Here is a 25,821-nt window from a genome sequence, read left to right as displayed (position 1 = left end):
TTTCCCTTATGAAAATGAATATAATGGAAAAATCCAGACGTACATTTAAGATAATTATAGCTGATCCCTTGATTTCAACAGCTTTATTCTGGATTTACAGTGAGGGAGTTCAGAGTGGCGACATTTGAATTCCCTTCCATAAATCAAAAGTTCTTTCACACTGTTATTTTAGGAATCCCTTTGTTTTGTGACTTTTTTATTCCCTTACAGAAAAGAAATCTTGTTTTCTTCACTGTGTATACAGAAAGTGAACAGACATATGCCCTTCCAGAGCACCGACTTATTAGGAGGCACAGATTTTTCAGAAACCAAGGAAAATGTAGTCAGCATAGTTAGCACTGGTCTAGAGGATACACAACTGGCTATGTGATGCACAGCTGCCCTTTCCTCTCATCTCTGACAAGACTGGAACTGAGTCTAGTCCTGTGCTCAGTTAAGAAGAATCTCCTTTGTGTCAGATACACTTCCCATATCCATTTACCATGGAAATTATTGCACAGTGGGTCAGGAATACAAGAATGCTTTCTTAGCTTCACAGTATCTGGTATTTCCATTTATATTGTAACTTCACTTGCGAAGTGCACTCTTGGAAAAAGAAGCAGTATGTCTTGTCTTCACAAGCCGTACTCAGGACACTGACAGTTGTGGTCTCTTTCATGTCTCCATTTTGCTGGTTTGAACATTGAGTTGCTCAATCCAAAATAGTTAAATCACATCAGTAAACTTGGTGTAAATGAGAACAGAATTAAATTTAATTTAAGCCTTCTGACAGTTTGAAAAGGGGAGAGGAAAGCATGTGTTACAATTTTCTAGAAATATTTTTTTCTTTACATAAACTCTGACACTGTCACATTGTAATTGATTAATCTTTTGTGAGCTGTGCTTTTCTGTTTCATACAGTGTTTCTAAGATGGCTTCTGTGACGAGTATATAAAGTTTTCAGAGATCTGTTTTTGTAATCCTAAGTGGTTAGTCTTTCAGCTCCAGTGCTACCACTGTGATTTTAATTTATCAATCTGCAGTTCAGTGAAATGCTGTAGAAACACTTTAAAGCTTAAACCCATCACTTATTCCTACACCTGTCAATGCCAGTCTTCTGTACTTGTCAAACCAAGTTAAATGGCACTCCTGCAATGTATACAATATCACTAATAAATTGGATAATCAATCACACGTGTATGGTTTGACAGTAATACCTTGAATACACTGAATTTAAAACACATTTTTAAGAGGCAGGACTCATTACTCTTGTACTAAGAAAAAAAATACTGTATGGACATCAAGAATTTCTCAGTCACTCTATACAATTAAAGGACGCTTGGGAAATGGTTAGGACACTGGAAAGTTTTTTCATTACCTTACTATAAAATGTTCCCATGGGAAACATAACTAATTGGAGATTACTTTAGATGACAGAAAAATATTTTGACAGCAGGAGGAGAAAGGTCAGGAAGACTTTAAGTAGATTTACTCAGGTTTCTTTACATACAAAAGCTACTATTTTGTTTCTAAAAAGAATCAGGTTAACAGTGTTAAGCATAGACTGTCTCTGCAGCCACAGTAAGTAGCTTTTATTAGGAGTAATTCTAATACTTAGCTGTACAGAAAATTGTTGGGGCTGAATTTTGCCTTGAAATGTCTGCATGACTTGTGCCCGTCTGGCTGCCATAAACAGCTCCCAGACCAGCTGATCCCCAGAGTCTGAATATTGATCTTGATATCTTTCTTATCCTGTGCTTCACAAGCTTTGCTTAATCCTCTACAGGAAAGTGTCTAAGTAACTTAATTACCTGATTATGTATATGCAACTTTGAATATTTGCACAAGTTTTGCCTAAAATTCAGGTTGGAGAATAAGTTCAACAGTTTTCCCAAAATACATTTCATTGGGAAAATAGTTTTCAGGAGATAGGATGAGGGTAAAGAAGGGATGTATCTGAAGACAGAAAAAAATACAGTCTAATCATATTGCAAATAAATTCTGACTAGTGCCTACAGAAAGATACTTTAATGGAAAATGAAGCACTGTATGTCAGCTATTTTATGTATACATGTCTTGCTTGGACAAAATGTACCTCTTCAGATTAGATTTGCCAAAAACTTTTCAGTTTTGTAGAAAAAAATTCTACATTTACAGTACTACATTTCTTGCTGTACTTTTTAAAATTTGACTCCATACTTCTCCCTCACCTCAGGAAAAAAAAAAATCTCTCTTGCACTTTGCTTGGACAAAATGTACCTCTTCAGATTAGATTTGCCAAAAACTTTTCAGTTTTGCAGAAAAAATTCTACATTTACAGTACTACATTCCTTGCTGTACTTTTTAAAACTTGACTCCATACTTCTCCCTCACGTCAGGAAAACAAAAATCTATCTTGCACTTATTAATTGAATGAACATGTAGAATTAAAATAAAACTTTTATTAACTTATGGTTACAAAACTACTATGAAAATTGATAAGTAACTGAAATATAGAAATAATAGGTTATGTTCAATCATTTGGCATTTTGGGACAAGCAGTTGGGGATTTTGGTGGTTATTGTTTTTAACTATACTTATTTGCCCTCATAACTGCATTATAGAAATGAATGTAAAGTACTTTTCTGCAATTACTTTTCCTCTTCTGGCTTCCTCTTTTTTGCCGTAAACCTCCAAGAATATATTAGTTGAAGGAATCACTGATAAAATATGTTTTGACAGTAAATATGTCAGCAAAAAGCAGACTCTGGAGACTATTCTCTTTCTCTACAGAATATACAGCCTGAACTGCAAAACAGAAGTGTCCTTCCACTTCTATCAGCATCCTCAGCCCTAACTAAAATCAAATGATCTCTAAAGTAAAGGTGGGATTCAGCCCACCAATTTAATTCAGGTCTTTGGGGAATGTAAGTAACCATCCACTGAAAAGTGCCCTGAAATCTCCACCTTTTTTTTTCAATAGCTTATGAAAGTCATTGCCATCTGACTGATTTTCTAACAGGGAAAGTTTCCATCTCCCGATGCTTATTCTCTAAATCATCTAGCTACCCTCACCCACCCCCTTTTTTTAACATCATGTCAGTTTAGACTGATTCTCTTTTGCATTCAACAGGAACAATTTCTAGCACTTTTTTTACATGACAAGAGAAATTATTTTACAAGTGACTGGAATACTAGTTTCAACCATTAGGTTGATATGTGCCTCCTAAAAAGAATTTGATTGAAGGAATATTGCTTTTGTATTTAATATTTTTATCCAGCCCTGACAACAGAGAAGCAATTGACAGTATAAATGGTGATAGTGCTGTGAATTGAATTAAGATACATTATTCCTGGTTTGTCAACATTTATGATTTACAAATACATCTCTGTACCTGTGGAAAGAAAAAGAGATATTAGCTAAGGGTGACTCACATGCAAGACAGAAATTCTTGTTGCCATGAAAATAACAAAATCTATTTCTGCTCTGTTCCACATTAACTATTCTAAGGTCAGAATAACTCCACTGAAGTCAGTTACACTCACTAACGTTTGAAGCTAAGTAAGTTAAAACAGGATGTGATTGTTAGTTTCTAAAAATCTTTTGTGGGCATAGAACACAGAACACGAGAAAGATTATGCTGTAATATATTTTCAATATACAATATCATCAGATAAATAAGGACAAAATAACATCCGTAGGTTTATTTCAAAGATACAGAAGCATAATTTTGCATTTGCCTGACTGACACACATGCAACTGCTGATGTGCATAGGAAATTTGAATATGTACAGCATTATAACTCTGAAAATCTGGTCTTTGGGGAATCCTTTATTCTTCAGGCATACACAAGTTAAAGCAGGCTTAGTATTGAGTGAAGTGAAGCTAAAAGAGACAGCTCATACAAGATTGACTTGGTGATACTAGGTCAGAAAAAGGAACCATGACTTTTGCTTAACAAAAACACACTTTATTGATGAGTTGTCTTTGCCTCGGTGTGAGCATTACAGTGTCTTTTACTGTCTTCCATTTTAATAGCAGCATCATGCACACAGTTCTGTTGTTAATATTGCAGAGATGGCATATGTTTGTGGGTAAGTAATCTGCCTGTTTACAATGCCATTAGGAAACCGCTGACTCCACCAGTTCACAGGCTCGTTTAAACCTTCCTCTGCTTCCGACTTGCTGAGTATTTGGTATTCAACACCGTGCGAGTGATTTCCTGCAGCCTCACTAACACAGGTTGGTGGGTTGCTAAGGAATATATCTCAAGAGGTTAAAAGCCCTGCAGTCACCTTGATCTCAGTGCCAGTGATTATCTGTGTAACTTTCTGCTTCATGTTTTATACTGCAGCACTGACCAAAGCTTATGTCTGTCCCTTGGCATGCATAAGTATGAACAATTATGGCTGTAGATAGAGATGTGCTGGTCGCTTTCACAGTATAACCTCTTTAACATATTATTATAAATGAAACATCATCATTCAACTTAAAAAAAAAAAGGAATTAAAAATAAAAAAGCCAAGTGAGATCAGTTGGAGAAACAGAAGAGATTTTTTTTCTCCTAGGTCATCCATTTTGGGTTCTTTTCATTGTCTTTGGCTCATAGCCTTTTCAGTACAAATGCAGGACAACTGCTTCACAGCCAAGAGGACTAGGAACTGCCTTTATAAAACCCCAGACCTCTAAGGGTCTCACATGATGTCTTGCATCGTGAGCTGTTAACTCAGCAGTCACAGTGAAGGACACTTAACCCCAGGAGCTACAGCATGTTGCTGCTGTGTTGCCTGTGCTGCCACAGCTGCGGGCAGAATTTCAGGGAGAGAGAGAGAGACACAGATCATGGATATAGAAAAGGATCCACATCAAAATTTCCCAAAGCTTTAAAACCACCCTCCTTTACCTGTCTTCTTCCATAAGGGTCAACACCTACAGATAAGGTCCTACAGTGCCATTCCCCTTTTGTTACTTTAATAGATAGCATGGAAGGATAAATGTCTTTCCTCCATGACCAACACCTGAATTCAGTCAGCTTTCTTCAGGGAGACTAAGTAATGGAAAAGGGAAAAAAGAATTGAGCCTGTTGCTCTGTTGAGAGCTCATAGCAGCCCATCCACCTCTAGCACCTCTGGGTGCTATTCCTACCTTGAGGGTGAAGTAGCTGTTGCCACATCTTTGCCAGTGGTCCCAGGTAAGGAGTCCCTGTATGTGCAGAACTGGCTCTTTCCCACTCCATGTGAATGGTACTTCCACACAAAAATGCCTTTTGCCAATGCAGAGAGATCCCAAATGGCCTGTGGGGAAAGTGATTCCCTCCTACCTCCTGCTGGAGTCCCCAGCACCCATATCCTGGGACATGGGACTTAATTAACAAGGATGCCCTTGAATTGTGTCAGTTTCACTTACAATAAACTCAGACTAGAAATGTAAGCAGATCAGCTCCTGTTAGCCTGTCCATTGTGCTAGCAGGTTGCACCGTTAGAAGCCACAATATGTTGCATCTAATACTGTTATGTCTTTAATTTTCACCAGGAGAAACCCCAGAGAATCCCAGCCACAGGGTCAGTAACCTTTTGGCAGAGAGGTGGATAAGAAGGACAAATTGGATAATGTTTACTGTAGCTAAAGCCATGTGTATGCCCGTTTCAGAGGCTGACTGTCATGCAACATACAGAATAACTGCAGTTACTGCTTATCTCGGTAGCAATGCATGCTACTGAACCAAACCATGCAAAAATGCAAAGCACCTTAACTTTAAAGTTAGAGGCAACGCCTGCAGCAGATCTGTTTAGATAGCTTCAGCTGTAAAACACTATATGAAAACTTCTGGGGTTTCTCCTGGTGAAAATTAAAGACATAACAGTATTAGATGCTTCTGAAGCAATTAAATATTTTTAAAAGGTAATATAAGCAACCCATACAAATTTACAAGAATTCATAGATTACACTGCCATGTGATAACCAGACTCCAAACTGTGTTTCTGCTTTTTTCTGCTCTGGTCCCACAGATAAGCATTAGACCATATGGGTTGAAACTGTCATTTGCAAAGCTGAAGGAACATTAGAAAACAAGTTCAGTTTCAAGACAGAAGTTACCTAAACAGAGAACAGAGAAAAATAATTAAATTCTTAGGGGCTTACTGATGTGCAAAACTGTTTCTCTCAAAAGAGAAGTATTATCCAAGATGTTACACTAAATCAAAAAAATTAACAAACAAAAACAAAAACAAACTATAAGCCACATTTTTCAGCAATATAAAAATATTCTACATAAAGAATGCTGTGTGATAGGATCTCCTCAGTGGTACTGTGACAGAGAGAGCAGAAGGTAGGGAAGGAAAGAAACAATTGGTTGCCACACCAGAAACCCTTTTCTGCATTTTCCCTGCCCAAAACCTCCACAGCCTGCAACTACCCTCATCTGAGGAACCTGTGAGCCTTTCCCAACCAAGCCTACTGACATTTTTCCCTAACATGCTCATATCTCTGCCTGAGTCCTCTCTTCTTCCTGTGCCCCGTCAGTGCCACCATTCCCAGGGATGGCTTTGAGCCGTCTCTGTCATGGCATTTGTATATGAAAAGTAAGTCCCACACTCTGAAAGCCCAGTGAAGGGCCAGCAGTCCTTATTGTGTCCTATGGGCCAGGGTTGAGTTGTCACAGAAAAATATAGCTGCCCTTCAGCCTTACTCTAGCTGGTGTAAAGTGAATTATTCTTCATCAGCTTCATGGTCTTCAACCTTGAAAAATTTAATTTATCTGGTCTTTTTGAAAATTAAATTAATGCCACTCCAGGTGAAAGGTTTCATGTGACAGGCCTTTTAAATTTAATCTTTTTTCTTCAAATTGTCTGTTATCTTCTACTTAAAAACACAAATTGAATATTAAGTATGGGCTTATTGCAGCTATTAATCATTCAGCTAAATAAAACCACTAGCAAACTGTAAATAGCTGTAAATAAAATAATGGGTCTGCAATCGGCTACCTCTTAGTTCCATGTAGACCGGCTATGCAGTGAAAGATGAAATAAGAGCTGTTGCATAGTTTAGGGAAAATTTTGCTAGTTTTGTGTTAAGGTAAGATACAGAAACATGATCACTATACAAGGTCTAACTATTATTACTTAATGTTATTTTGCTTCCTCTGACACACACAGCTTACCTGCTACTGGGTTCTAGTCTCCTGGGGCTGTTTTTTTTAATAAGTGTTTCATATAAAATGCATATAGGGCTTTCTTTTCTCAAATAAATTACCAACAGGACTGCAATTGCCCTTCTCACCTGGTGAGTCTCATAATCTTCATTGCTGGTCCAGTATTATGTGCGTAGACAGTATAACTTATCCTATCACTAGAGGTTTGGACACTTGCATCCAAGGCAGATGTGCCAGAGGTGGAAATTGTTCCCTGACTTCCTGCTTCTTTGATAGATGTTTTTGCCAGTTGCAGACAAGGGAAATTGCAAACTCTCAAAATCAAAACACTGGGATGAAATGATTACTGAGGTAATTTAAGCCTGCCAGTTCCAGTTTTTCCCCCTTTTAAGTGGTCAACCTCTGAGACTTGGCAAAGGGAAGAAAAGGGGGAAGACACATTATGTGATGAGGAAAAACAAACCCAAAGAACTCCAGAATTCTTGAACCATTCTTCAAATTATGTACTAAGAAAAAAAATTGAAGACATTTTGCTCAATGTTCAAGAGCAGAAATTATCCAGAAATCCATTCCCTGTGAAGACAAACTTCATTAATATGTAGCTACCATCATTTATTTTCCTTTATTTTCTATGAATGTTTTATTCTGTGCTTTGTCTTTCTAACTCTCTCCTTTCTACCTTTCTCCTCTCTTATTTAAATCTTCTCCTTTTTTGTGATACTTTCTTCATACCTCTCATCCTTTACTATTCATAATTGTCCTTCTCAGGCAAGTAAAAAACTTAAGGTTTGTGTTACTAGTCCTTCATCAGGCAGAGTACAAATCCTTTGTGAGTTTTCCATGAAGATCTTTTATTAGCTCTTTGGTTCTGTTTTTGTGGATGTGTGAGTTAGATTTCATTGCTATTTCTTCACTGTAAAGGCAGAAAATTGCTAATGGAATGCAAAACTAGGAAGATCAATCTAGGATTGACTTTGCAATTGACAGCTCAAAACCAGTTTTTCCCTGGACCTTTGCATTTCCTACCTATATTTGTTTCCCTTGATGGTGCCTTTCTTTTCCCAGATTGGTGTGTATATTCCCTTCTGAACCTGAGAGGAAAGGCATCTCTGTAGCATTATTGCTTGAATCATTCATTTTCCTAACTTTTTTCCATTTCTTTTTATGATGAAAGAAGATTTGGTGAACTCAAGGACCAACAGTCCAACGCTTTTCATATTTCTCATAAATCAAATTCATTGTCTTATCTCTGCTCACGTACTCAATCATTTATCAATTTTTCATGTATTTAACAGTCTTCCTAGTCCACTGATTATGCTGTTAGCCCAGCAAAGAGGGCTTCAGTATAAGAGTGCTCACTTCATTTGATCACTCGGAGAATTATACTACAATGATCCTCTAACTACAGAGCTGTTGCACTGTGTTAAAACATTTCTATATGTGCTGTCAACTGTTTACACTGTTCTGCTTGCCCCAGACTTCACATTTCCAAGTATACTACACTGATAGCTGACAACAGCGTTGACAAACATAATGTACACTGTATGGTTGAGAAAAAGAAGTGGAAGGAATTTGAAAAAGGGCTTGGAATGTGAAAGTAAGCCAATATTACCACAAATGTTTTAATCAACGTGTATTTTTCTATAAACCAGTTCATTCTTGTTTTTCTGTGTTTTTCCACAGTGGTTATGTCTTTGATTATGATTACTACAGAGATGATTTCTACAATCGGTATGTGTGGTTATATTTTTGTATATCCTACACCATTTCTACTGTTTGTTTATAATGTAAACACATCATTTGGTTAGATAGGTCTGTTCTGATTTTACATATTATTCATTTCATTATTTCTATTGTGTATCAGAAGACTATTTGAATATATCATAAACAGAGAAGCCTACCACCACCAAATGTATGCTCATTAAACAGCTCTTTTGGTCTTATCCTTCTCTGAGAGCGTTTGAGGTATTTTCTGTGCTGAACAGTTTAAAGGTAGTTTAATTGCTCAGTGTTTCTTCCTACAGAGTTCTTCCAGGCTTACTGTCACTGGAACATATAACAGCTGTAAAATTCTTCAGTATGACACTCGTGTCTTTGTCTTTTCATCCATGTGTATGAAAAGATGTAGAATGTGTCCTGAAAAATGTGTCTTCCAAGAATGTTTAGAAGTCTAGAAGGACCTTGAAGGAAGCAAGACCACAAGTTGAACAGCATGTGTGTTTCTATAGGAGGAAAAGAAGTGTGGATACCTGAGCAATTGGAGACTTGTGCCTTGAGTCTCCTGTCCACAGAGCTAAAAATAGTGAGCTATAAATATATGGTATAAAAGCCATCAATGCAGTTTAATCCTGCTCAGTCCAACCTTGACAGTAGGAGCAGCTCATATCCTGTAAAAAGTTAGCTTCCACAGGTTTGTGTTTACTTTCCCCAAGGTTACTGCTCCGAATTTCATCAGTGGATTTGTACGTTTTTAAACAGAGTGCTGTTTCTGATCTATGCCACCTGAATATTAAAGTTATGTGTCTTTAGTTTTTCCCCTAATTCTGTGTATTATGGGTAACACAAACGAACAACTTTAATGGTTACATTTCCACAACAAAAGAAATACTTATGGGGCATTAAAGGTTGTTTCTGTGGAAGCTCATGTCTATCTTGGTGATTGTCTTATGGAAAACCGCTGACAGTGAAATGTGTCCATAATCTATTCAATAGTATAATTTTCTGATTTTGAAATCTTTCAGGATTAAGACAGCAGAAGTTTTATGGGCAAAAAAACAAATATGAGGTTGGCCTCACAAGGCTGGACATGTTGATCTGTTGACATAAAAAGCTTAGGAGGTTAAAGGTCTCTGCTAGATCCAAATTAATGGAAGTGGAAGATGAAAAGCTTTATGTGGTAGGCATGGAAAAGAAAATCCCATGGAAAGTTCAATGTACTATCAACACGTTTATAAGAAATATAAATTAAGAAATATAGTCATGATTCTTTGAATTTCTGAACTTCTGAACTTTCTGAATTTCTGTGTTTTATCCCAAACCATAGATCTTGTTTTCTAATATTAATTAATTTTCCAACCTCCCTGAAGGGAGAATACACCTATCTTGCCTTGACTAAAGCATTGGTGGGATCAGAAAAGGGTGATAATAATGGTTAGTGCTGTAAAATAAAATCTGTATGAAGACAGATTGACAAGATCAGGACTGTGCAATTTAGAAGGGTAGGTGAAAGAAAAGGTACCATTGTATGTACATTAGTGAGTATTAGGACAAAGAATTGCTTTAGAGCTGAGCATTTCTGTTTATTATTTCTCATCTGAAAACAGGCAGGGTACTTCAAAACTGATAAAAGGAAGCTTTTTTTTAAAGAAAGCATATCATTGAAATGTGTAGAACTTGATGCAACAAAATACCAAGCCCAAAAGCTTTGCATAATTTAAAAAATAAAAGTAAGAATAGTAATATTAGATAACAGTCCTCTTATATATTTCAAAAAAGGAAACAGTTTTGCATTTCACTACAAGCTAGAAAAAAATCACCTTTGGAGGAATAATTGCATAATGATCTTTTGCATGATAGCTTACAGTTCTGAAACATTTTGTTCCAGTAATGTCGAGTGGGAGATTGTGACCAACCAGCAGATCATCCAATATGATAAATGAAGAGTGACAACAAACAATAATATTTCTGTTAAAAGTCCCAAGAATGTTTTAGTGTTCATCTTCATACACAATTGTTTAGTTATGCTCACAATGGCTAGAAACTGCTTATTCAGTGAGAACGTCCAAGGCCAAGGAGTTCAAGTTCAGCGGGGGTGACAGGATCTCTGTGACCCATTTTGTAGGCAGCTATGGAAAAGAAGGGAGCTGGTTATATTGTCTGTAGGATTATGGTACAGACAACATTAAGGATCTTGGGATTTAAGCATTAGGTGTTTACTTGCCAAAAAATGGTCTAGAAGATTTTCTGCTTCCTGTTCAGTATGCTGTTAGACACTGTGGTGAGTGAATTACTGTTTCTTGTGTGTCTGTTTTCAAATGTGTATCTGTCTGCCCAGCTGGGTGATAGTAGTCAGAATTGTGAAAATTAAACATGCAGTTATAAATTTCCATAATTACTAGTTGCAAGTATCATTTGAAAGAAACTCAAAAATATTTTGTGAGAATGTTTCTTGTACCTCTACTTCAGTCTCTGAACTGGAAATTTTAATTTTCTGAACTTTCTTCTCCTGACCTGTCATATTCAGAGCCCACAGCTTTTATGTTCTAAACATATCTGTAGCTTTGATCACCTTTTCTACTGCCTTTATTTTCTTCTACGCAGGTTAGGTAGCTGCTGTTGATAACTCTGTGTTTAAAATTGGGGTATTCTGTTTGGAAACACTAGTTCATTTTGGTTGTAGAGTATCTTTTCTTGACTGTAGTAGTAATTCTCTGAAAATCTGCGTGCTAAAGTGGTTTTGGTTTGAACAAGACTTTTATTAAGCATGCTTGGGTATTTTAGTGATTTTACATCAATTCATTCTTGAATAAAGAGAACATATGCTGGGACCTCTTTTCTATGCATTCAGAAGGACATACAGGTCCCTCACTATAAAGACTCTTTTGCTATTTTACAAACTGCAGGATAGTTCTTTAGAGTGATGGTTGGCTTCAGAAAAGTTAATTTCTTTTTCTACCTATAAGGATAGCAAATGAAAAACTAGAATTTAAGCCATGCATGTAATAAAGGAGCTGAAATGTCACCACAACAAAATGTACTGCTGTTAGTTGTGTGCAATGAAATGGTGTGGACCTGTAGAAAGCAGGTTATGGATTTTCCATACTGCAAATAACAGAGTTCCATAATGCATCCCTTATTTAAATTATGCAAAAAATCTGAGCTATGCACTAGTCTGTGACTGACATCTGAATATGGCACTTAATGCGCATAGGTCCTTGAAATCTAATTTGACTGTGATATAAAGTGATTACGGCTTCAGAGGGTAATTTTCTCAAAGATAACGTGAAAATGTAGTTGACAGGGCTTCCATGACATGAAATCACAGAAGGTTTTATGGAGTCCAGCTGACTTAATCTTTTCTAGGTTGTTTGATTACCACAGTCGTGTCCCCCCACCACCCCGTGCAGTGATTCCACTGAAGCGTCCTCGTGTGGCTGTGACAACAACTCGCAGAGGCAAAGGGGTTTTCTCCATGAAAGGAGCATCACGATCCACCTCAAGTGGGGCTTCTTCCTCAGGATCCAAATGTGAGTTGCTCACATCAGTTGGATATTATTGAAACAATGATCCTAGTAATTGCTGTAAGCAGACAGCTTCCACTATATAGCTCTGTTGTAGTCATCTCCTACCCTCAGCCTTTAGCTTGAAAAACTGGTTTGATTACCAAAGCTGCCATGCCTTTCCTGCAAGTCAAAGAGCACACTGATGTAACTTTTGAAGGAAATCCCTTCCACAACATTTGACCTACAGATCACTTCCTTGGCCTCAGAAGAAGCCTGTTTAAAATCTCCTATCGTCCTGACTGCTTATGCACCATGAGGTCATGTGAACAGCTGATAATAAAGCAAAGCTAATATTCTTATTATAGACAGAGGCACACTGATTTCTGTTGAGACTTGAGGATTGTATATGAGCTGGTGGGGATGGGGGGTAGGGGGGCAGGGGGAGGCTGGGTTGTGTGTGCTTTTTTTGCCAGATTCCTCTGAGGGTAGAAAGAGGCAAAGTGTCTTTGCCTGTTATAAATGGAGGGCAAAACAGTATTGGCAACGGGATTATTCAACCTTTCCTTAATGACTTGGCCTTAGAAGAACTGATGAACAATAGGCATTCCCTCCTCCAAGCTCACCAAGCTCCCCACCCCATAGTATTGTCCTGGGAACTTCATCTTCCTCTCCGTGCATCTTTCAGCACCCACCTGTCTTCCCCTGCCCCTTATGTGGAGCGATACTGTCCTTGGAAGCGTCCCTGGAAGAGGAAGAGAAAAATCAGGTAGGGATCAGATATTAGAAAGAATGAAGGGACTTCAATAAGACACTTTCAGTACCAGACTGGCCGACAATGCATCATGCTGTCTTATACACAACCATGATATAAGTGAATCCACCAACACTACACCTTACTGGAAGAGGGGTTAATTATGTCATCAACTTGAGCCAATTATATACTCTGCTTTAATAACCTATCCAAATCTCACACACTAGCATCTAACAAAGAAGATGGACCTCTAGTGAGCCCGCTAGGATCCATTCTTGATCCTATTGTATGAACCGATGGTGTCCCAAGACCTTGAAAGAAAACATGTAATAAATATGCACGTGACTGAAAGAATGGAAATGTGATAAACAGAGCAAAAGATAATGTTTTACACTGAGGAACAAGGAGCTTGAGCCATTCCTTGGAAAGGATGACATTCTGAGAAAGAGGGTCTCTGTTGGCTGTACAGTCAAACCACACACAAGTCTCCAGTGAATGAATTGGCTAGATGCCCACTACCAGACAGGAAGACATCTAAATTTAGGTGTCATATCCTGGAGCTCACTTATACCCTAAGAGGATGTCTGGGAGTAGCAACGCTTCCTTTGTTCTCTGGGGGATCAACATGAGTCTAGACATTTTCATCCACATCTTGAACTAATCCACCTGTCCATAGCTACTTTCTTCTTTCCTCAATCCTTTAAGTAATGAATTATGGTTCCTTATATTAATTTAAAAGAAAGCATACAGTTCAATATCTTCACTTTAGTAGACTTTAATTTAAATTATTTTCTTAGTCTTTTCCAGCCCTTGAGTCTTTGGGTTTTCACACAGTGAATCAAAGCTTTAGTAAGTGTGTACACTTACAGATTCATTAGACCTCCTTTGTTCACCCTTTATTGTTGTCTTATCCATATGAAAAGTTAGTAGTATCAGTGCATTCAATTCACTAGTTGTCCTAAGCATGGTCTAATAAGAATGGGTTTTTGGACTCACTTTGCCTTGAGAAGATGAATTATTTTCAGATAAGTTTTTATATATATATATTTCTCGTTGTCCAGAACAAGAATAACTCCAAAATTCTAGAGAGCTGAGGACCTTAGTATATTCCAATAGATGTCAAGGAAATGTCTCACCCAGAAATCTGAATTTCCATTGTAGTGAATGGAACAGAGAATATTACATTAACGTAGAGATATCTGATCCTTAGAATAATCATCAAATTTGCTTCATTTATTCTGCATTTCAGAAAATGTTTCATAGTACCATGTCAGGATTTAAGTAATGCATAACGTAGATTAAAGGATTCAACCCTAGACTAAGTACCCATAGCCACTTGCTAGAAGACCTCCAAAACACTGCCTGCATAACATGGCAAATGTTGCAGAACCTGTAAATTATTTAATGGAAGTGCAATCAGGAGTGTAGAGATCCTAACAGTGTTATGCTCCTTCAATGTATTCAGGTGTGATGTGAATTCTAAAAATGTCAGTCTTAGAGCTCCAGGTGACAAGAGCATCTTTGGATCCAGCTCTTTAACACTGAAGGGAGAGCTGCAAGATGCATCACTAAAAACGTGGGCTAACATTTTGGCCTCTGTTGGGTTTCCACCCTCAGTTCTTTACAATGGCAATTGGAACACAACTGCAGAGACCATTTATCATGCTGGAATAAATTGCAGAAAATATTCTTTCTGCATGCAGCACACCTTTAAAAGGAGTCAGACACAGAGTATAAAGACTTTCATGCTTGATTTCCCCATTGAATTACTTCCCTTTTTGTCAAGTCTAACCAACCCATCATAAAGGTAGAAACATGATTTTGTTGACTTGGACAGGAATGTAATCAGCTTATTGCAAGACGTTTATCAGAGAAATAACTGAGCCATTTCCTTAGGGGCTTCAAGTTGGAAAGTAGAGAATGTGAGTTTTGTGGCTTCTTTTGCCATTTTATTGGAAAAGTTGGTTATATTGAATTGTGGGATGAAGCAACTTAGTATTTTATTGCCCCTTACTCTACACTGCTAATCTGAACCCCTTGAACCAATACACTGTTGATTCTAATTGTAATTTATTGCTAGTTAAATAAAAGATCTCTTCAATAAGGAGAAACACAGTTTGTGGGAAGTATTTTGGGTTCTAATGAAATTCAAGACCATAAAACAGCTTAGTCACAGGTTCAGAATTAACTATATCAAAATGGTATTACCATTGAAAGATTTCACCCCCAAATAGCAAAACTCTCATGAGATCACATCCCCTAATAGACTTTTCAGATTTAAGTAGAAATCTCATAGGCATAACTGTTCTCATAGCTGTTCTCCACGCTCAGATTGGATCCAGAAAATGAACCCATACATGTAGTATTAAAGGTCAGAACACAGGGGATCCCTCAGTGAAATTATCAGGATTAGAGGGACTCACTTCTGAAAACCAGCAATCCAAAGACAGAAGTTTGTTGTGGCACACAGCAAAGATGTTATAAAAACATAATACCAAAAATGCCTTGCTCACTGATGTATGTCTGCAAAAATAATGTCTGCCCTCCAGTGCAGTAAATTCTTGTTCTACCAAACAGTGGCAATATGTGTTCTAAGTTTGCTTCCAAAACACAAAATAAGTTAGGAGGATTTTATTTCTTTTCTGAATCTATAATTTTTCAAGGCTCAGCTGACAATATTTTGTTTTCTTTTTAACTCCAAAGACTAGAAAAAAATAAAGAAACCTTTCCACATTATCAGCAGTAACTCACAAAATGAAACATGTTGGTGTGGAAACTACACACAGTAGTTCTTCATGTTAATGGTAGGAAGCAACAGATGCAGATTGCTATTTAGAACTGGGAAAAACTCACTTTTTCTGACAATATAGAAACTGAAGCTCTTGGAGTATGCATTTTTATTTTACACATCTGAAAATAGGAGGAAAACACCAATCAAATTTTTTATACCCTGTGTGCTTGAGATTAAGGAGTAGACACTTAAGATGTTACAATATGTACTGAATTATGCCGTTAAACTTATTCATTTTGATTTGTATAGTTTATATTTAGCTTCATCAGCTAACAAATTTTTCAGTGAAATCTGAAGTAATACAATATGATAAAATATTTTATATTAAACATGAAAGGCTTAAAACATGACATTTCTTTCCAAAGTAATCTGAATCATGTTTTGTGGATGAATCGATTTGTAGTTATGGCAAAAAATGTTTCACAAATATAGTTGTAATTGAACAGTAGCACTTTCATTTCTAAAAATGTGATTTACCTGAATTTTAAATCTCTTGTTTTGAGCTGGATGCAATTTGTCTCCTTTGGTGCTAGATGCTTCTATGAAAGATGCATTCTGGAAGGCCCTTGTATTCCTGGCAGAGGGCTGGAAAGGGTCACTGAATCTAATTCCTTACTGTTGCAAGTAGCCACATCATCTAATCCTTTAAGCTCCATCTTAAAGCTAGTTATGGTTTGGTTTTTGTCTGTCTCTGTTTCTTCTAATTTCCAGCTTAAATTTGTTTCTTATTTGTTCATATCCATTTTTTGTGACAACACTGTCTCAGCTTAAAAGTTTTATTTCCTTTTACCTTCTTTTGTCTCGGGCATAAAAGCAAAACTCTTCTGTCACACTACAGGCTTTCCATTCTTGTGGTCATCTTCACGGCCCTTCTCCCCACATACCTCCCAGAATTCAGTGGTTCAACCTGTACACATTATTCCAGATGAGCTCTCACCAGGTCCTTGTACAATGGCATTGTACTTCCCCATCTTTAGCAATACATCATTTGACACATCCTAGCACTGCATTTTCTCTCATGGCTGCATTATAGTGATAGCCTATTGTCAACCTGAGACTACAGCTACACCCAAGGATGACTCCATTACTGTCTTTTTCAGTTAATGAGCTTCCACGTTAAGAGTAGTTCTGCTGTTAGTCAATCAAGTGCAGGACTTTTTTTCAGTGCAATTGCACTTCTTCTTTTTTCTAACGTAGCATTCCTTAAAATCACCTGACTCTTCCTTCCATTCCAGTCACTCTGAATAGATGACACCTTCGAATTTCACATCATCAGCAAATTCCACCTGTTTATTTACTTTTTTGCATCAAAGTTGTTGAAGATATTTAGCTATTTTGGTGCCAGTGCTTGAGGAATTTCATTAGTAATTTCTTTCCCTTTCAATACATGTATTTCTGTCACCTGCTAGCCTTTGCTTATCTGCTAATAGGAAAAAAAAAGAGGCAGTAAGCTACTTTATTTTCCTATTCTATTACTCAAAAGCAGATGAACAGATACTTTGGACACATGCAGCTCTGGTTTTATGTTTATCAACTGCTTTATTTCTTGCCTGAGATCAACTTAAAAAAAAAAAATCTATGAAGTTTTAAAGGAGAAATTATATACTCAAAGCAGGACACCTGAAGTACAGTATTTACAGTCTTTACATTTTGTCTTTGTCATAACACTGTGCTTAAAAAGCCTAAAGTTCTTCCCAAGCTCTATACCACAGAATCACAGAATCACAGAATCACAGAATGGTTGAGGTTGGAAGGGATCTCTGGAGCTCATCTGGTCCAACCGCCCTGCTTAAGCAGGGTCACCTGCATACAGCAGGTTTCCCAGGATTGTGTCCAGACGGCTTTTGAATACTTCCAAGGACGGAGACTCCACAGCCTCTCTGGGCCACCTGGGCAAGTGTTTGACCACCCTCACAGGAAAAAAAAAAAGCTTTTTTTTGTGTTTAGATGGAATTTTATGTGCTTTAATTCATGCCAGTGGTCTTTGACATGTTAGTGGGCACTATTGAGAAGAGTCTGGCTTTGTCTTCTTCATTCCCTCTTGTACCAGGGAGCCCAGGACTGGACACAGTACTCCAGATGTGGCCTCATCAGTGCTGAGTAAAGGGGAAGGATCATCTCCCTCAACCTGCTGGCAACACTCCTCATAATGCAGCCCAGGATGTTGATGGCATCCTTTATCACAAGGGTGCATTGTTGGCTCATATTCAGCTTGTTTTTCATCAGGACCTTTAGTAATTTGTTTTTAGTAATTGTTGCTCACTACAGAAGTCCCCAATACAATATAACTGAGAGTGGATTTGCTCTAGGAGAATGATTTTGAAGATTTTTACAATTCTCTGCAAATTAAGACAATAAGCAACTCAAATAACTACACCATCACTATGTTGGACCCAGGGTGGAAATTTGGAACTTGTGCAGATTTGTTGAAAAACTTTCCCCCTTTTTCTTTCAGTCCTTTCTAGTGTTAACTTGAAGTGATTGACTGTATGATGGAATCTCCTATTTAATGACCTTATTAAATGTGAATGATAAATTGTAGATTCAGTGACCAAAGTTTGAGCAAATAGTTTTGGCATAGGGAAATCTTGCAAAGTAGCAATAAAGCTCCTCAGTCATTTATACCATCTTCGCTTGCTGTTGAATCCCCACTGTTGTGTCTGTGTTCCCTCTGATGCAGTCTTCTTCCCAAACTGATTTCTCACTGAGACACCACAGGGAAGCCCCTGTGAAGCAGGTTTGACCTGAGTTGAACAGTAGCCCTACGTATGTGCCTGTTTCCTCACCAAATTCAGAAGTGCAAATGTTTTCTGCTTTGCTTTTTAGACTGGGAACAAATCTCATTAGGTCCTTATGGTGTCTCTTCTGACTTTTGACCTTTTAGCCTTGGCAAGCGTGCTATTTGCCAGTCAAGGGACCACCTCTAACACAACAGCTTGGCCGCACAGGATCTGTTGCCAGCTGCCTTCACAGAGGGCTGCTGCAGACACTTAACATTCCCTGTTGGACAGATTCACACAATTTCACCCTGGAATCTGTGCCACTTTGCTACTCCAGCACAGACCAACCACTGCCCCCAGGGAAGCAGTAACCTTCTAAATATATAGTTGTCAGAATCTTAACGTTTTGTTACAGATCTGGGGGATTGGATAGTGACCCATTATTTTTCCAAGAACATTTTAAGGCCTTGCTCTATAAATATACTGAATAATTCCATCAAATACTGTATAGCATATAAGGGTCTAGCACAAAGATTACTTTTAAGCTTTGTTCTCTAAGGCCTACCATTCATTCAATATGAGATCAGAGGTTTCAGCCTATGATACTGTGAGATATGCGATTTCTCAAGATGAACACGTGATTAAACAAGTTCATCACCACATATAGCAACCTACCGCCTTAAGCTGACCTGTTATAATGCACGTGACCCAAACTCTAAGATAAAAAGCCTTGGTTTCAACCTCAGTGGATGTGCTCCAAGTTTGCAATAAGGCTGATTTAGAAGCAAACACATACTCATTTACTACCACTGAAGCAGGCAGTAGCTTGCCTGCACACTTCATCATCAGATCTTTACTGTCCAATAAAAAATACCAATGAGACACCATGAAGAGATACATGCCCATGAGTCAATGAGCAGGACTGATAAGGCAAGATGCAGTCAGGAGACCCTTTGGACAGAAAGGGAACATGTCCTTCACCATGGCAGAACATTCTTTTTCCCAGGCTCACTAAGGGCTCTCCCATTGCTCCAGATACACACCCCAGAGTCAATACACATCCTGCTTCAGCTGCTGTAAGGATGGAAGAGTAATACTGCTCAGTGCTTTTCCATTGCCAGTCCCTCACAGTTTAAGGTGATGGTCCATTTCTTCCTACAACAGTTGTAAGAGTGACAGCTGTGTTATCTACTCCTGACCTTTATAAATGTCTTTAGTTTCCCATGCTAGCACAGGGTTCCCATTTCCTCCTCTTCACCTTTTGAACATGATGTCCTAGCATAGATGGGGCAAGTGGATCTGTTTGGACTATCTTCTGAGCATAAAAACATGTCCTAATAATGCCATAATAGTGAGATCATTCATGCGTGCCGCAGTGCTGTTTCTTCTGAAGCCAAAACACCTCCAAAGCAGTTACTCCTTCTTACGTTAGACAACAAGAGTGCAATAATGTACGTAAATGAAGAGTAATGCAATGCAACAAAGATTTGGAAACTTCAGCTCTTAATTTGTGGGCGTTGCTTCCAGTCCCTGGATGTGATCATAAAAAGAAATATTTTCATATGTTATCTATAGCTGGAAAAAGTACAAGAAATTACCAGAACTGAAAGCTTTTGAAGCAATAATACTTAATATCTTCTATTGCAATGAAGTTGTTGACTGGAATATAACATTGCATTCCTGGCTCCCTAGCATTTATGTTACCATTCACTCTTGTTGAAAAATACCTACTGCTACTGTGAGGGATCTTTTTATTATTGTTGTTGTTATTACAAAATAGTCCAGCAAAATAGCATTGCAAGACTGTGAACTGTCTGTCATATTTGAATCATTTTTTCACTATAGGCTGTTTTTCAGTAAAAGTTACTTGGATTTACCAAGAATGCCCTTGAGATGTTTTGCCTGAAATGCTTATTACAGAGCAATACACCTCACATAACCCCTTGCCACTAGGGTTTAGTATCTTGTGATTTCCCAGGATTCAGCATTTTTAATTAACAATGTTCATTTTAAAAGTTAAATCTCTAAAAATACTGACATAAATGAGAGAGTAGACTTTGTACTACAGAGGAAAGAAAAAAGAATGTTTTGTTCATGGGGGGCTGCAAATATAATTTATTTCATGTTTTGCACCTTTACTCTCTTTCCACAGTGAAATCAGATGAGTTGCAAACAATCAAGAAGGAATTAACCCAGATCAAAACAAAAATTGACTCCTTGCTAGGGAGACTGGAAAAGATTGAAAAGCAGCAAAAAGCTGAAGCAGGTGGGTGAAAGCAATTTGTTGTCACATTAATTAAATTAGAACCTAGCGTGCTGGTTTTGGCTGGGATGGAGTTAATTTTCTTTCCTAGTTATCAGTCAAGCAGACAGACAAGAGAGAATGGAAGCCTTCCAGATTTTTGCTACATAATGGAGGCCTGAAGCAAGGTAAATTAACTCTCAGGTAGAACTGTTGGGAGGATGAAGTAATAGTCTTCACAGATCATGCAACATCATTTCAAGAATTGTTTTCTATGGTGCAGTAGGAAAAAAAAAGAAAATAAGAGATTCTTACTAGATGTTCTGGAAACAAAATACCACTAAAAAATTGACTGAACAGAATTAAGTTAGAGGTTGTTGATCTTAGGGATGCTTGTGCTATCCACATTAAGAATTATTAGATGGTATATATCAGGAATTATTGCCTGGGCAATAGGCAATAGTCACAAGTTTCAGCAAGGGAAATTCCTGTTTGATATAAGGAAAAGAGATGCAACTAAGCAGTGTAACAGGTTGCCAGAGGGACTATAGTAGCTCCATCCTTGGAGACGTTCAAAACTCATCAGGCCAATGCCCCATGAACCTGGACCAAACTTTGAGTTTGGCCCTGCTTTGAAGAGGGGTTGGACTTGGAGAGTCCAGAGATCCATTCCAACCTAAGCTATTTTGTGAAACTGTGGCATCTCTGTAAATCCAACCGCACCTCTAGTTCAGCTTTTCTGTGTCTTGAAATGTTTTGTTTTGAGGCAAACCTTGGGAATGACAAAATCCAACCCTGCTTTTTAATTTAATCAAGATCTTTATTTCTATCATTGCAGTGATCATTTTATTAGTTGAATGAGGTCACCTGGCAACACTTTAAAGCCATACTGAGCAGTTATAAGGAATTTATAAGGTTGTATTTTCACCACAGTGTATATAGAAAACAATCTCAGTTCTCACCACTGTCTATGGTACTTCCTTGGCAATTTCCTTTTAAATCACGTGGTGTATCTTTGTACAGGAGCTGTGTACTAGCAAGCTGATTTTGATGAGAGCCAGCGGTGAAATGGAAGCCTTATCTTGTGAAAAATCTCAATGTTCCTTTTTTTTTTTTTCCCCTCCATTCTCTGATGAAAATTTTTTATGTATTTTGTGTGAAATGTGTGAAAGAAATTCTGCCTTAAAATCCACAGCTGCCTGGGTGTCTGGGCACTCAGATTTGTGTCCCTTGCCTAACCCCAATCAGCTACGTGAAGCCAAAAAGACCCAACAGGACACATAAAGAGCGCTCCATCAAGACTATCTAAAACATTGGTGGGAATTAGTAGCTGAGGTTCATGAACCTGACACAGGCAAAATAGATATTTAGATCTGGATCCGTCCTGTTCCCGTGCCTGCCCTATTTGCTGATCTGTTTCAGAGGTATCTCTCTGAACCCAGGATTTTCCTGCTGGCATTCAGAAATAACTCTAATGAATGTCTTCCTAGGGCAGAACACTACAGAAAAATATTTTAGGGTTAACAATTAAAAAAAAAAAAAAAAACAAAAAAACAAACAGCTCTTTAAAAAACCCTACCTTTTATTTACAATCGTTTTCTAAGTTGACAGACCAATCCCAAGGACCAATCCCTCAGCTGTCATAGTTTACACCACAAAATAAGTTGAGTGCTTTTTTCCAAGTCTAAGGTAAACCTTAGTCTAAGGTACAGAGTGTGATTATCTCTTTTAGGAGAACTGTACACAATATGTATTCATTATATTCTATTTTGTACTTTATGCAAGTTAGATAAAAGTTGGTATAATCAGTGAAGATGTAATTGCAAGGCAGTCCATTGAAGTAGACTTTGTACTACAGAGGAAAGAAAAAAGAATGTTTTGTTCATGGGGGGCTGCAAATATAATTTATTTCATGTTTTGCACCTTTACTCTCTTTCCACAGTGAAATCAGATGAGTTGCAAACAATCAAGAAGGAATTAACCCAGATCAAAACAAAAATTGACTCCTTGCTAGGGAGACTGGAAAAGATTGAAAAGCAGCAAAAAGCTGAAGCAGGTGGGTGAAAGCAATTTGTTGTCACATTAATTAAATTAGAACCTAGCGTGCTGGTTTTGGCTGGGATGGAGTTAATTTTCTTTCCTAGTTATCAGTCAAGCAGACAGACAAGAGAGAATGGAAGCCTTCCAGATTTTTACTACATAATGGAGGCCTGAAGCAAGGTAAATTAACTCTCAGGTAGAACTGTTGGGAGGATGAAGTAATAGTCTTCACAGATCATGCAACATCATTTCAAGAATTGTTTTCTATGGTGCAATAGGAAAAAAAAAGAAAATAAGAGATTCTTACTAGATGTTCTGGAAACAAAATACCACTAAAAAATTGACTGAACAGAATTAAGTTAGAGGTTGTTGATCTTAGGGATGCTTGTGCTATCCACATTAAGAATTATTAGATGGTATATATCAGGAATTATTGCCTGGGCAATAGGCAATAGTCACAAGTTTCAGCAAGGGAAATTCCTGTTTGATATAAGGAAAAGAGATGCAACTAAGCAGTGTAACAGGTTGCCAGAGGGACTATAGTAGCTCCATCCTTGGAGACGTTCAAAACTCATCAGGCCAATGCCCCATGAACCTGGACCAAACTTTGAGTTTGGCCCTGCTTTGAAGAGGGGTTGGACTTGGAGAGTCCAGAGATCCATTCCAACCTAAGCTATTTTGTGAAACTGTGGCATCTCTGTAAATCCAACCGCACCTCTAGTTCAGCTTTTCTGTGTCTTGAAATGTTTTGTTTTGAGGCAAACCTTGGGAATGACAAAATCCAACCCTGCTTTTTAATTTAATCAAGATCTTTATTTCTATCATTGCAGTGATCATTTTATTAGTTGAATGAGGTCACCTGGCAACACTTTAAAGCCATACTGAGCAGTTATAAGGAATTTATAAGGTTGTATTTTCACCACAGTGTATATAGAAAACAATCTCAGTTCTCACCACTGTCTATGGTACTTCCTTGGCAATTTCCTTTTAAATCACGTGGTGTATCTTTGTACAGGAGCTGTGTACTAGCAAGCTGATTTTGATGAGAGCCAGCGGTGAAATGGAAGCCTTATCTTGTGAAAAATCTCAATGTTCCTTTTTTTTTTTTCCCCTCCATTCTCTGATGAAAATTTTTTATGTATTTTGTGTGAAATGTGTGAAAGAAATTCTGCCTTAAAATCCACAGCTGCCTGGGTGTCTGGGCACTCAGATTTGTGTCCCTTGCCTAACCCCAATCAGCTACGTGAAGCCAAAAAGACCCAACAGGACACATAAAGAGCGCTCCATCAAGACTATCTAAAACATTGGTGGGAATTAGTAGCTGAGGTTCATGAACCTGACACAGGCAAAATAGATATTTAGATCTGGATCCGTCCTGTTCCCGTGCCTGCCCTATTTGCTGATCTGTTTCAGAGGTATCTCTCTGAACCCAGGATTTTCCTGCTGGCATTCAGAAATAACTCTAATGAATGTCTTCCTAGGGCAGAACACTACAGAAAAATATTTTAGGGTTAAAATTAAAAAAAAAAAAAAAACCAAAAAAACAAACAGCTCTTTAAAAAACCCTACCTTTTATTTACAATCGTTTTCTAAGTTGACAGACCAATCCCAAGGACCAATCCCTCAGCTGTCATAGTTTACACCACAAAATAAGTTGAGTGCTTTTTTCCAAGTCTAAGGTAAACCTTAGTCTAAGGTACAGAGTGTGATTATACAAAAAAACAAACAGCTCTTTAAAAAACCCTACCTTTTATTTACAATCGTTTTCTAAGTTGACAGACCAATCCCAAGGACCAATCCCTCAGCTGTCATAGTTTACACCACAAAATAAGTTGAGTGCTTTTTTCCAAGTCTAAGGTAAACCTTAGTCTAAGGTACAGAGTGTGATTATCTCTTTTAGGAGAACTGTACACAATATGTATTCATTACATTCTATTTTGTACTTTATGCAAGTTAGATAAAAGTTGGTATAATCAGTGAAGATGTAATTGCAAGGCAGTCCATTGAATCACTTGTGTACTGAAATGCTCTGAGACGGCGCATCCTTACTTCAGGGAGTTTTTATATAAATCCATTACTATGCAAAACAACCTGCACATCATTGTACTTTGATATCCAATTTTCACTTTTGCTAAAGGACTGTAGTGAACTCATTTAAATAGAAATCAGCTCAAAGAGGAAAACGTTGATTTGTATTGAATCATACTGTTATGCCTTTTGAAGACAAGCAATGAGTAATCTCCTCAGAGATTAAAAACTGGTTTCAAATCGTTGATGTTTTAAAACATCAGGTGCAAAACTGGTCCCTCATATTCCTTGCCTCTCATCAGAGGGTGTGAGGAGAAAAAATACCTCAGAGACACCAGTAAACCTGGATCCCCATTTAAGTCTCCCGAGCTGATGAAGAGGGTTATGCAGCCTGGGTGATTAGTCTGCAGATGATTGCTTCCTCAGCTGAAAGATTTGTATAAGATAAGGCTACATCAGTACCTGAACTATTTCATTTACGATGTCAGATGCGAGATGATTTTGTTCCTTCTCTGTGGTTTGGCAATATTATTTCTTACTTTCCTCTGCCAGAAGGTGTGGCCCACTAAGACTGGGATCAGAGAGAATATCTATGTCTCGTTTACACAAAACAAAAATCAAGCCATCATCTTGCCTTTTTGGTTTTTTACGTTTGCATTACTTTCATGAGGAATATTTAATTATTAATCTTAAAAGTTATACATCTGGAGGAATGTAACAGGTTAAACAGACAAGCTGGACAAGCTCAGTGCATACCTTGGTTACTGCTCCACAGCTGCGTGAAAACTCTCCTTACAATAATGGCTGATGTTCTGTCTTTCACTATTATCAACCCCTGACCATTCCAATAGTGGGAATGGGAATATAGATAAGAGGATTTCCTGTACATAGGGAAACTGCAGGAATAGCTCCTTTGTT

The 25,821-nt window shown here is 37.8% G+C and overlaps 1 protein-coding gene across 1 annotated transcript in view; it reads left to right on the top strand.

The window, feature by feature from the left end:
- The window catches only part of RALYL (RALY RNA binding protein-like), a 116,750-nt gene that overhangs the window by 69,867 nt on the left and 21,062 nt on the right, over window positions 1-25,821 (top strand). Inside the window, exons 4-7 of the mRNA XM_009334992.1 lie at window positions 8,793-8,840; window positions 12,192-12,355; window positions 13,017-13,097; window positions 20,746-20,859. Of these exons, the coding sequence (XP_009333267.1) occupies window positions 8,793-8,840; window positions 12,192-12,355; window positions 13,017-13,097; window positions 20,746-20,859 (407 nt within the window). The remainder of the gene's footprint in view (window positions 1-8,792; window positions 8,841-12,191; window positions 12,356-13,016; window positions 13,098-20,745; window positions 20,860-25,821) is intronic.

This window comes from Pygoscelis adeliae, unplaced genomic scaffold (genome assembly GCF_000699105.1).
Source record: "Pygoscelis adeliae isolate BGI_AS28 unplaced genomic scaffold, ASM69910v1 Scaffold101, whole genome shotgun sequence".
NCBI classification, from domain to species: domain Eukaryota; kingdom Metazoa; phylum Chordata; class Aves; order Sphenisciformes; family Spheniscidae; genus Pygoscelis; species Pygoscelis adeliae.
Note: the sequence above shows the minus strand (reverse complement) of the source record. Positions and strands in the feature narration are given on the sequence as shown.